At 41.4% G+C, this 11,199-nt stretch overlaps 1 protein-coding gene across 1 annotated transcript in view; it reads left to right on the forward strand.

The window, feature by feature from the left end:
• The window catches only part of OXSR1 (oxidative stress responsive kinase 1), a 96,068-nt gene that overhangs the window by 54,393 nt on the left and 30,476 nt on the right, over window positions 1-11,199 (forward strand). The window contains exons 5-6 of the mRNA XM_087946383.1: window positions 222-277; window positions 10,452-10,561. Coding sequence (XP_087802509.1) covers window positions 222-277; window positions 10,452-10,561 — 166 coding nt within the window. The remainder of the gene's footprint in view (window positions 1-221; window positions 278-10,451; window positions 10,562-11,199) is intronic.

The following is an 11,199-nucleotide window of genomic DNA, read 5'->3' on the forward strand; positions in this document are numbered from 1 at the left end:
ACTCATGGCTATATTTTCTTTCTCTCTTTCTCCCTCCGTCCCCTCTCTCTCCCCCCTCCTTCCTCCCTCCCTTTCTCCTTCCTTCCTTCCTTCCTTCCTTCTTTCTTTCTTTCTTTCTTTCTTTCTTTCTTTCTTTCTTTCTTTCTTTCTTTCTTTCTTTCTTTCTCTCTTTCTTTCTTTCTTTCTCTCTTTCTCTCTTTCTCTCTTTCTCTCTTTCCTAGGGATGTGAAAGCTGGCAATATCCTACTGGGAGAAGATGGGTCAGTCCAGATTGCCGGTGAGTATCCATCAAACCTTTGGAGAGAGCCCAAACAAATGCAGAGCTCCGGATTGTCTGACTAAGTAGACTCAACTGAACATATGTCTCCTTTTCCAATTAAGTGAAGGAAATATGTTGGGTGGCATTTATCCGTGTAAATATTCCCAACTGCTCAATTGGATTCAGCGGTGGTTATTCTGAGACTTTGCTCTGCTACCACGATATCACTTAGATATTTGGGGGGGAGGAGGAAAGGAAGGAACTATGGAAACTTTATGTGTTGTGGACTTTAACTCCCAGAATTCCTGAGCCAGCCATTCTCATAACTCTCAGGAATTCTGGGAATTGAAGTCCAGAGGTCATGAAGGAGCCATAGTTCCTCCACCGCTGATCCTAGAGAAACACGTTTGCTGCAGATTGTTTGTTTCCCCCTTTTCCTATAGCCCGTTTCTGCCTCAGTTTCCCCTTGGTGAATTTGGAACAGGTTGAAGGATTTAATGCACTCATGTGTTTTCTTTGGCTGGCGTGGAACACTGCACTGCACTCCTTAGTTGATGCTGTAGTAATTTCCAGGCCACACAAAACGCTCTGTTTCTAACAGAGCCTCATAGTTTCTAGGCCTTTCTCTCTCTCGCTCTGTCATTTAAACCAGGGGTCCCCAACCACCGGTCCCCGGACCGGGACCGGTCCGTGGAACATTTTCTACCGGGCCGCCGGTTTGCTGGGCGCCACCATCTTGTTTCGATGAGAAAGTGCTTCCGGGTGAGCTTTTCCGGTTGGAAAGCGGCGTTTGGGTCCTGAAGGAATCCTCGCGCCTTAGTTTCATCGAAGTGGGGGGGGCGGCTTCGAACAAAACTAAGGCGCGAGGATTCTTTCAGCACCCAAGGCAAGGCGAGCCGAGCGACCGTCCCAAAGCCGTCAGCCCATCGACAAAGGTACAAAGGAGGAGTTGAAGGTGGCGGGGAGAAGCGGGGGACGGCTGGCCGGCCGGTCGCTTGGCTCGCCTTGCCTTGTCATGCGTGCTGATGCCGGTACCGGGCCGCGGATCATTTTGTGATGCCGGTACCGGGCCGTGGCACAAAAAAGGTTGGGGGCCACTGATTTAAACAATGTTTGTTAGAGAAGGGAGCCCTGCTGTGTGTTTGGCTGTGTGGAAGCAGGATGCTTGAGCAAAACCACAACTCAGGTGAAAAATGGTCTTGATGGAGGGCAGAAGTTGAGATTTTGATTATCTCCTCTCTGAAGGGAGGGGAAGGTAAGCTGAGGGGTGGGGGGGAACATGGAGTCTGATGTTAGAATCCTGGATTCGAATCTTGCCTTTGCTAATGGCTGGAAGTACTGGTGAACTTTCATGATCTAGGGTTTATTGTATGTTTGTGCCATACCCACTGTGGTTTATTCAGCAAACATTTGGTGATTTAACTGAATGTGTGAATAGTGCTTTAGTGCTTCTGACTTGAGGACTAACTTTTCCCAGTCAGAAGTTTCCTTTTGGGTGGGGTCTTCCTTCCTTCCTTCCTTTCCTCCCTGCCTCCCTCTTATTTCCCCTTTTCCCCCCTTTTCTTTTCCTATCTCCCTCTTCTCCCTTCCTCCTCCTCCTCTTTCTTTCCCTCCCTCTCTTCTTTCTCTCTCTCCCCTCCCTCCCTCCATTCCCCATCAAAACCAGCTTTGTACATTTCAGATTTATGACAGAGTTCTTCTACAGATTCCTCATAATCGAGCACATTTTTTTAAAATTGCCTTTCTTTCATTTTTAATCACAACAGTTTATCAACTTAACAGCCACAGGCCTTGGCTGCAGTGTAAATTAAGACAGCTTGTCCCTCCAGTTTCATCGATTTCCGAACTCACTTAACTGTGTGAGCTCATCAGAATAGGTATCCAAAAGCCTTCCGTTTTTGTCTTTTTAAGCTGACTCCTGAATGCTTAATGATGTCTTTGCTGGAAATTCATTGTCCTCAGCCTGGAGGGAGCCGTGTTGTATCTGGAATTAGCAACTTTGTCTGCATCTTTTCCTCCCGTGCTTTGATATCGTTTCTAAAAGCGTTGGGCATCCTTTGCGTGTTGTATTCAGATAAAGCAGGAGATGATCTGTTCATGGTGGCTTAATCAGTTGCATGAAAGCCACGATAGAGACACCACTAAGTTCATTTATGCAGAATACCAAAGGAAGTCCTCAGCCAGCCTTGTGAGTTTTGTAGGTGTTTTTAGTTCATCATTTTAAAGATGATCTTGGTAAGTGTTGAAGTCCTTCAGCATTGTGTATTTGGAACATCTCGCAGAATTCTTTCCTTTTGATAGTGGGGGAAAAAAGGAGAAAAACCCTCTATACAGGTAGTCCTCGACTTACAACAGTGCATTTGGTGATTGTTCAAAGATACGACACTGGAAAAAGTCACATGGCCGTTTTTCACACTTATGACCATTGCAGCATTTGCATTGTCATGGGATCAAAATTTAGACACTTGGCAACTGGTAGGTATTTATGACGGTTGCAGTGTCCTGGGGTCATGTTGCAGTGTCCTGGGGTCATTTGCCACCTAGTAATAAAGCAAAGTCAACAAGGAAGCCAGATTCACTTAACAACCATGTTACTAATTTAACAACTACAATGGTTCACACTTAACAAATGGGGCAAGAAAAGTCGTAAAATGGGGCAAAACTCACTTAACAAATTTCCCATTTAGCAACATAAATTCAAGGCTCAATTGTGGTCATAAGTCAAAAACTACCTGTACTGAATTAAAAAGACTTCACAAATGTATTTTAACTTGCCTCAAAGATTTAGATTTTGCTTCTGACTTGGCAGGTCAGTGCTATTTTAATAGACTTATGGAATATGGCAAAATGCCCATACGAAGACTTGTGTTTAATATAAAATAAAAATCCAGTAGTATAAATGCACTTATGCATGATTTTTATTTTATTATTTCTGGAGGTAGGAAGATGCTTCCAATTCTGGAGGTGGAATGTGCTTCCAATGACCAGAATACGGGTAGTCCTCAACTTATGCTCATAATGGAGTCTGCATACTGCAGTCATATATTGTGGTTGTCATAAAGTGGGTCAGTCATATGATGACCCAGTTTTACAACCTTGTTTGTGGCAGTCCTTAGGTGACCTTACCCATTGTTAAACAAATACAGCAAGCAAAACCAGTGACTCAGCGTGGTCACAGTTCTGCTGAAAATCAGAAATGTTGGTTTTTGACAAAATTGTTGTAGAGCACAATCATGTGACTGTGGGTATGCTCCACACGGTGATTTGAGGTTTTGAACTTTGGCCATGTGGCTGCAGAGGGGCGTGAGTGTCAGAACTTCAGGACCAGATTGTAGGTAGCCCCCAAGATAGATGAGTGAGAACTTTGAACGGTTACTAAGCAGCCAGTTGTAAGTCGAAGAGGAGGAAAAACATAACTGCATGTTGGACTTCTTCCTCTCCTCTGATCAATTGATCATATGTCATGCTCAAGTAGAAGTGCAAAATCATATGTTGCCTTAGAGTCATGTGCGAACCCAGGGACTTGCAAATCATTGCTTGCAATATCCTGTTATATGTGACCTGCTGGATCCCTATTGTTTCTCAGCCTTAGCAATATTAGGATGTGTGGATTTCAATTCCCAGAATTCAACTCCCAGCAAGCTCTCTGCAGAATTCTGGGAGTTGAAGTCCACACATCTTAAAGTGGCTGAGGTCGAACAACTTGGACTTAGACACTTGCGGTTAATTAAACAAACCATGGTTAAAACAGGCCAGTTGCTCTGTTGCATGTCTGATCATTCGATTGGTGGTCTATAAAAATTAAGAGAAGATAAGGTAAAACCCTGGTCTCCCTCAGGACATTCTGATCTCTGTTTAACTGTCATTTTCCTGTTTGCTTGCACCTGCTTGCCAGCTCGTATTTCAGATGGAACCGCATTTTTTTTTCCAAATAAAAACTGGGAGGAATTTGTAAGATGACCTGTCTGTGTCACTCTCCAAATTTCCTGGAAATCCATCCAGGACAGCATATTGGCAGGTGTAAAAACAAGCTTGGGAAGAGAAATACAATACTCACATTCCCTTCATATCTTGTGGTTTAGATTTCTCTCTTCCCATCAACAGGTGGAACAGATTCGACAGCAGCTAAAGTAACACAAAAGTGATGGGTCCAGAACAGTGAGAATATTATTTTTATTTTATTTTTTTACCTCATTTTTCTATCCAGCCTTTATTATTTTTACAAATAACTTAAGGCAGTGAACATACTTAATCCTTCTTCCTCCTGCTATTTTCCCTACAACAACCCTGTATGATCGGTTGAGCTAAGAGAGAAGCACAAAGTCACCCAGCCAGCTTTCATGTGCAAGGCGGGACTAGAACTCACAGTTGCCTGGTGATTGGCCCAAAGTCATCCAGCTGGCTTTCATGCCTAAGGTGTGACATGAATTCATGTTTATCGCAACTAACTGATGGAAATTGCTGTCATAAGGATGGCTGTCAGTGACGCGCTATTCAGACCTTATATCAGGATCAATTCTAATCACGGCTAATGCCAGCCAAGTTTTTAAAACTAGTGTGGACAAATCTATCTTTCAGCCTGGCTAGAGGCTTTTCTTTGTTCTATGACTTACAGATCAAATATACAGTATTTACTATCAGTATATGTTTATAACACTGCTTCAGCCAAGGCAATTCTAAACAGTAGACTAAAAAGCAATAGAAAAAAAAACCCCACCATCTGTAACTGCAATTAAAACACTGATTAAGTTATCGATTTATGGCCAGTCACTTAATGCTGTCTGCAGTGTCCTGCTGTCACATGGCTGCAATTTACCTTTTTTTTTTTTTTTTTGCTGTAAACCGACATTTAGTCCTGGTAAACTGACATTTAGTCTACATAAAACCTCCCTTGTCTAAAATGGGTTTGCTTAATGACTGACAGGAAGAAAAATTGGGTGCGGTAATGTGGTGACCTGCCTATCATTGGCACAACTTATAACTGTAAACCCAGGCTCAATTATGGTCTTAAGTCGAGGACCATGAATGTTTTCTTGGCAGCTTGGAAGATTGAAGAGAGGATGGATGGATGGATGGATGGATGGATGGATGGATGGATGGATGGATGGACGGACAGTGGGCGGACCTTTAGCCAAAGGAAGTGCCAGTACTAACTGCAAAGATTGATCGTGTTAATAGATTGAATAATACAAGTGTTGAAATGCACCTATTGGTAAACTTGGTTTTACCATGGTTTTACTTTAAAATGCAGTTTAGTTATGTCCCAAGTCTTAAATGATGGGTGAATTTGTTAAAGATCCCTGGCTTTATTAAAATGTGATTAAACTGTATTCCAGCCTTCAAAAATATACACGGGCTTTCTTCTAAAAAGATTTACTGTCCTTTGCAATCACAAACTCTCTTTGGGTTGTGGAGAAAGAGCAAAGGTTGATGGGAAGATATTTATCAATGGGTTGGTATTTTCTTGCTTAAGGTGAAAAAAAAAAGAAAGAAAACTTCAGAGGCTTCATTGATGAAGTTCGGAGGTCACAAATTCTTGGCGTGCCTTTAGCCACTTTCAAGCATCCAGAATATGTTCTCTGCATAATGATTCAAATGGTTAAACCCAGTTCTCTCATTCCATGATTGACCCTGCTAGAATTCAGGAAGCTGAAATCTTCACATCTGATGTCACCCCCAAAGATTGGGGAGAGTGTGCTAAACTCATGGCCCCACCCTCATGGCACAAGGAAGCTTAGCACTACGTGTGAAACTTCGCTACATTTCCCCATCAAAATCACCTTGTTGTTTTATTGTGAAAGGAAAATGGAAACTCTTGGAGCAAGGATGAGATTTGTGAAAACAAAATAAAACACACAAAAAAAGCACCTCAGATAGTCCTTCACTTACAACCATTCATTGACTGACCATTTGAAAATACAACAGCACTGAAAACAGACTTAAAACCACTCCTTACAACTTATGACCATCACAGCATTCCCAAGGGTCACGTGACTCTAATTTGGGGACTTGGCAACCAACACAGTACAGTATCCTGGGTTCATGTGATCATGATTTGCAACTTTGCCAGCTGGTGTCCAACAAGAAAAATCAACATGGGAGGTCAGATTCGCCGAACAACCACACGATTCATTTAATAGCTATGATTTGCTTTAAGAGCTATGGCGTAAAAGGTCATAAAATCGGGTTAACTTGCTTAGCAATGGAAATTCATAGGTCACTTTTTTCAGTGCCATTGTAACTTTGAATGGTCTCAAAAAGAATGGTTGTAAGTCAAGGATTGCCTGTACAGGTAGTCCTCGACCTATGACCACAATTGAGCCCAAACTTTATGTTAAGCGAGACATTCGTGATTTTTGCCCTATTTTATGACTTTTCTTGCCACAGTGAATCACTGCAGTTGATAAGTTAGTAACCGGGGTTGTTAAGTGAATCTGGCTTCCCCGTTGACTTTGCTTGCCAGAAGGTCGCAAAAGGGGATAACATGACGCCCCCCCCCCAGGGACACCGCGACCGTCATAAATATAAGCACCAGAATTTTGATCACATGATCATGAGGATGCTACAAAGGTCATAACTGAAAAACAGTCATCATTTTTCAGCGCCGTCGTAACTTTGAGGGTCACTAAGTGAAGTATTGTAAGTCAAGGATTTTAACACAGCTACAAAATCTACAGCAGTCTGCAGTCAATCACAGAGGGTTTTAATGCCTCTGTGTGTTCTTTGGTGTAGTGTGCAGTGATGATTACACAATTATGAGGTATTTGCAACTGAACAGGCATCTGATTCCATTAAAGGTCACATGTCCTAGCGGGGAAGATGCTGGACTAGGAGTGGAGAGATCTGAGTTCAAATCCCACTTCAGCCTGAGACGTTCCCTGTGGGATTTTGTGCCGGGCACTTTCCTCCCGATTTATTTTGCAGAGGTTTTGTGGGGGAGGAGAAGGAGGCAGAAGGAAGGGTTATAGGTAGTCCTTGGTTTACAATTATTTGTTTAGTGGCCATAACAGCGGCCCTGCAAAAAGTGACTTATTACTGTTTTTCACACTTAGGACCATCGCCGCATCCGCATGGTCACATGATCAAATTTCAGACACTTGGCAATAGACTCATATTTATGGCGGTTGCTGTGTCCCAGGGTCATGTGATCCCCTTTTACCCGCTTTCTGACAAGCAAAGCCAACGAGGAAGCCTGATTCACTTAACAGCCACATTGCCAACTTAACAACTGCAGTGATTCACTTAACAAATGTGGCAAGAAAGGTTGTAAAACGGTGCAAAGCCCACTTAACAACTGTCTCGCTTAGCAATAGAAATTTTGGGCTTAATTGTGGTCGTAAGTCGAGGACAAATCTAAGGCCACTGCCGATGAACGAAGAAGCAGGGTATAAATCTAGCATACATACATATATAAATGTAGAAATATACCTGGCTTAAGGCAGAGAACCCATGCTAATCTCTCCACATCAGTGGCCTGAAAATGATTGCTGGGCTACAAAACATGGAATGTAATGGGAGTTGTAGGGAAATGATGGGAATTGTAGTCAAAACAAATTCTGAAAAGTAGCAAACGGCGGGGGGGTGGGGGGGTTAATTTTCAGTTCAGGCCATTTGTAATAATTCTCTGAGATTTCTCTAAATGCTGATATATATATTTTCCTCAAAATGTCTCTCTACAAACTCCTATGCCATTCTTCACAAGCATGTTCTTCATGTCAGCTTCCCCCTCATGCTTGCTTGTAGTAGCTGTGTGGTGATAGACTGCCATGAGCTGTGGGGAGGTGGAAGGAGGGGGGAATACTTCGGAAACAAAAGTAAGTGCTGTATCTCCTTGAGACGCTGCTTCAAGGTCACCCAGATGGGGGAAGGAGGGGGCTGCGTACCAACCTGTGCTTGAATTAACCTTTAGGAAAACATCTTGTCTGAACCTGATTGGGTACATTGGGGTGGGCAATGAGAGATAATCAAGGGAGGGGAAAGTAGGGATTTTGACTCTCGATTTTCAGTTCTGGCTTTGCACTACTGTGATATACTTGATCCCTAATAGACTATACCTTTCTCAACAAATGCAGCCAAGGATCGTTTTTAAGTTGTGGCATTTCCTACACTTCTTTTATCTTCTTAAAATCCAGAAAGGAAAATTAAATTTCGGGGTAATTAGTGCGCTGCAGTAAGTAATTTCACATGGTTACTTAAAATGCACGCCTTTCATGCATGGCAGATAAGAGAGTTGTTTTTATCCTTTTGTTTTTATCCTCCTTTCAAACAATAGTGTCTTCATAATTTTGTACATGGTCTGAGAAAATGTGACAGTGTAGAAACCTTGTGACTGGACGCTTGGAGGACATGAATGATTCTGAACTAATTTCTCTTTCAATCAGGGTGGAAATAAAAGACAAACAGAAACTTGCACCAATTCTGCAAATGTTATGAAAGCTTTCAGAAATTTTGTTCCTCAACTTACAACCACAATTGAGCCCAACATTTCCGTTGCTAGATGAGATAGTTGTTAACTGAATTTTGCCACATTTTACAGCCTCTCTTGCCACAGTTGTTAAGTGAATCACTGCAGTTGTTAAGTTATTAACACAAATTTGCAAACTTAAGTAAATCTGACTTCCCCAGTAACTTTACTTGTCAGAAGGTCACCAAAGGTGATCACATGAGCCCAGCACACATTGCAACTGACATAAATATCTGCCAGTTGCCAAGTGTTTTGATTTTTTTTTGCAAAAGTTTTATTCAATTTTCACATATTAGAGAGAGAGAGAAAATCTTCTTTCAGCGAACAGCATGATTCCAGGTCAACACATTTCCATTACAAACTTGACTTAATTTCATATTCATCTTTCACATTTGATAACTTATCTTAAACTTACTTTATATATTTTCTTTAATTTTAATCATCAAGCTTTTCCCATCTAATTTTATAATTTTTCCAATACATTGTTTGATCTATTTATTTAAATCCTTAATACATCATTATATATTTTCATATTCATTATATTTTATCTTATTATTATTTGTCAGGTCTGCAATTTACTCATCTATTAATTCATCATTCCAGCAATTCACACATTTTCAACATACTAATAAAAAATAACACCAACAACAATACAACACCCCTATTTGCCAATTCCAAAGTACCATCCCTATGGTTAAATGTATCACATAATTAATCCCCCCCAAGATTCCCATAATTTAACTTTGAATTAACACTTTAAAAAAGAAGAAAAAGACACAATAATAATTTTCTAATAATTACTACATTACGTATATCTCTTTTAAATCTGGGTCTGATCTAAGTTCCCTTTCTCATTACCTAAAACCAAGTGTTTTGATTTTGATCACATACCCATGGAGATGCTGCAATGGTTGTAAGTGTGAAAAAGGGTCATAAGTAACTTTTTTTTTCAGTTGTTGACTTCAAATGTTCATTAAGTGAATGGTTTTAAGTTGAGGACTTTCTTTACTGAAATACCTTTCAAATACAGGTAGTCCACAACTTATGACCAGTTGGTCAGTGACCATTCAATGTTATTACCTACCTGAAAAAAGGAGATTTACAAACCAGAACTGAAGTTCTAACACTCGCCTCCTTCTCCCCTCAGTGAGGCTTTGTTTACAGTTGTAACTCAAGGATCACAGTACTTGTTATTGGTTAAGCTTAGATAGGAACACGAAACCGTACCCAGTGCAAAAGTCTTACATTTGGCCCCTGGATGCCTTCCAGCAAGCATTTAATCTTTGCAGTCACAAGGACTTCTTCTCTACATGTGGTATATGATATCAGCCTTGGCCTTGATGGCTTGTACTATTTATTGTTTATTTTCTTCATTTTCATTTTTAGTTTCACGCTTCATGATTCTAAGTCGCAGGTGGATTTCAACTCCCAGAATTCTTGAGTTGGCATGGCATGGGCCTTGAAGTCCACAAGTCATAAAGAGGACCCCAATTCTCTATCTAAGGCAGGGGTCTCCAACCTTGGCAACTTTAAGCCTGGAGGACTTCAACTCCCAGAATGCCTCAGCCAGCAAAGCTGGCTGGGGTATTCTGGGAGTTGAAGTCCTCCAGGCTTAAAGTTGCCAAGGTTGGAGACCCTGATCTAAGGCATAGCTTTTGCTTTGAAAAAAAGATGCACAAGAGAGAATGCTTCCTTTTTAACCCCTTCTTTTTGTGTTTTGGCGTTCAGATTTTGGCGTAAGTGCTTTTCTGGCTACTGGTGGGGACATTACACGAAACAAAGTGAGGAAAACCTTTGTTGGCACCCCTTGCTGGATGGCCCCCGAAGTGATGGAGCAGGTAAGGATAAATTGGAACAGGCTTTCATTGAGCATTGGCATTTCAAATATAAGTAGTCCTCAACTTATAACCTCAGTTGGGACTAGAACTTTTGTTGCTAAGCAAGTTGGTTGCTAAGCGAGCTCCTGATTTTGCAACCTTTTCTCCCCCCACAGTTGTTAAGTGAATCACAGCAGATAAGCAAATCACCCAGTTGTTAAGTGAATCTGGCTTCCCCTGTTGATTTCGCTTGTCAGAAGGTCACAAAAGGGGTTCTATGACCCCGGAACATGCAACTGTCATAAGTACATGCCGGTTGCCAAGCATTCTAATTTTGATCATATGACCACAGAGATGCTGCAACGTTCATGTGTAAAAATGGTCATAAGTCACTTTTTTTCCATGCCATTGTGACTTCAAACAGTCATTAAACGAACTGTTATACGTTGAGGGCTATCTATAAAGCTCTCCAGAACACTTATCTGCCCAAGAAACATCTGTTAATTTATTGAGAATGAGTTTCCTTCAAAAGCATTCCTTTACATTGTTCCAGATATATTTCTTCCTAGTCTTCCAGTGATGGCTGAAACAATCATCCATTGACCATTGTGAAGGCCAGGGCAGGGGTGGGATTAAGCTGTGAAACTGCCCGAGAAGGA

Source organism: Notechis scutatus, chromosome Z (genome assembly GCF_049901735.1).
Source record: "Notechis scutatus isolate UNSWTSFEM ecotype Mainland chromosome Z, rNotScu1.2, whole genome shotgun sequence".
Classification (NCBI taxonomy): Eukaryota; Metazoa; Chordata; class Lepidosauria; order Squamata; family Elapidae; genus Notechis; species Notechis scutatus.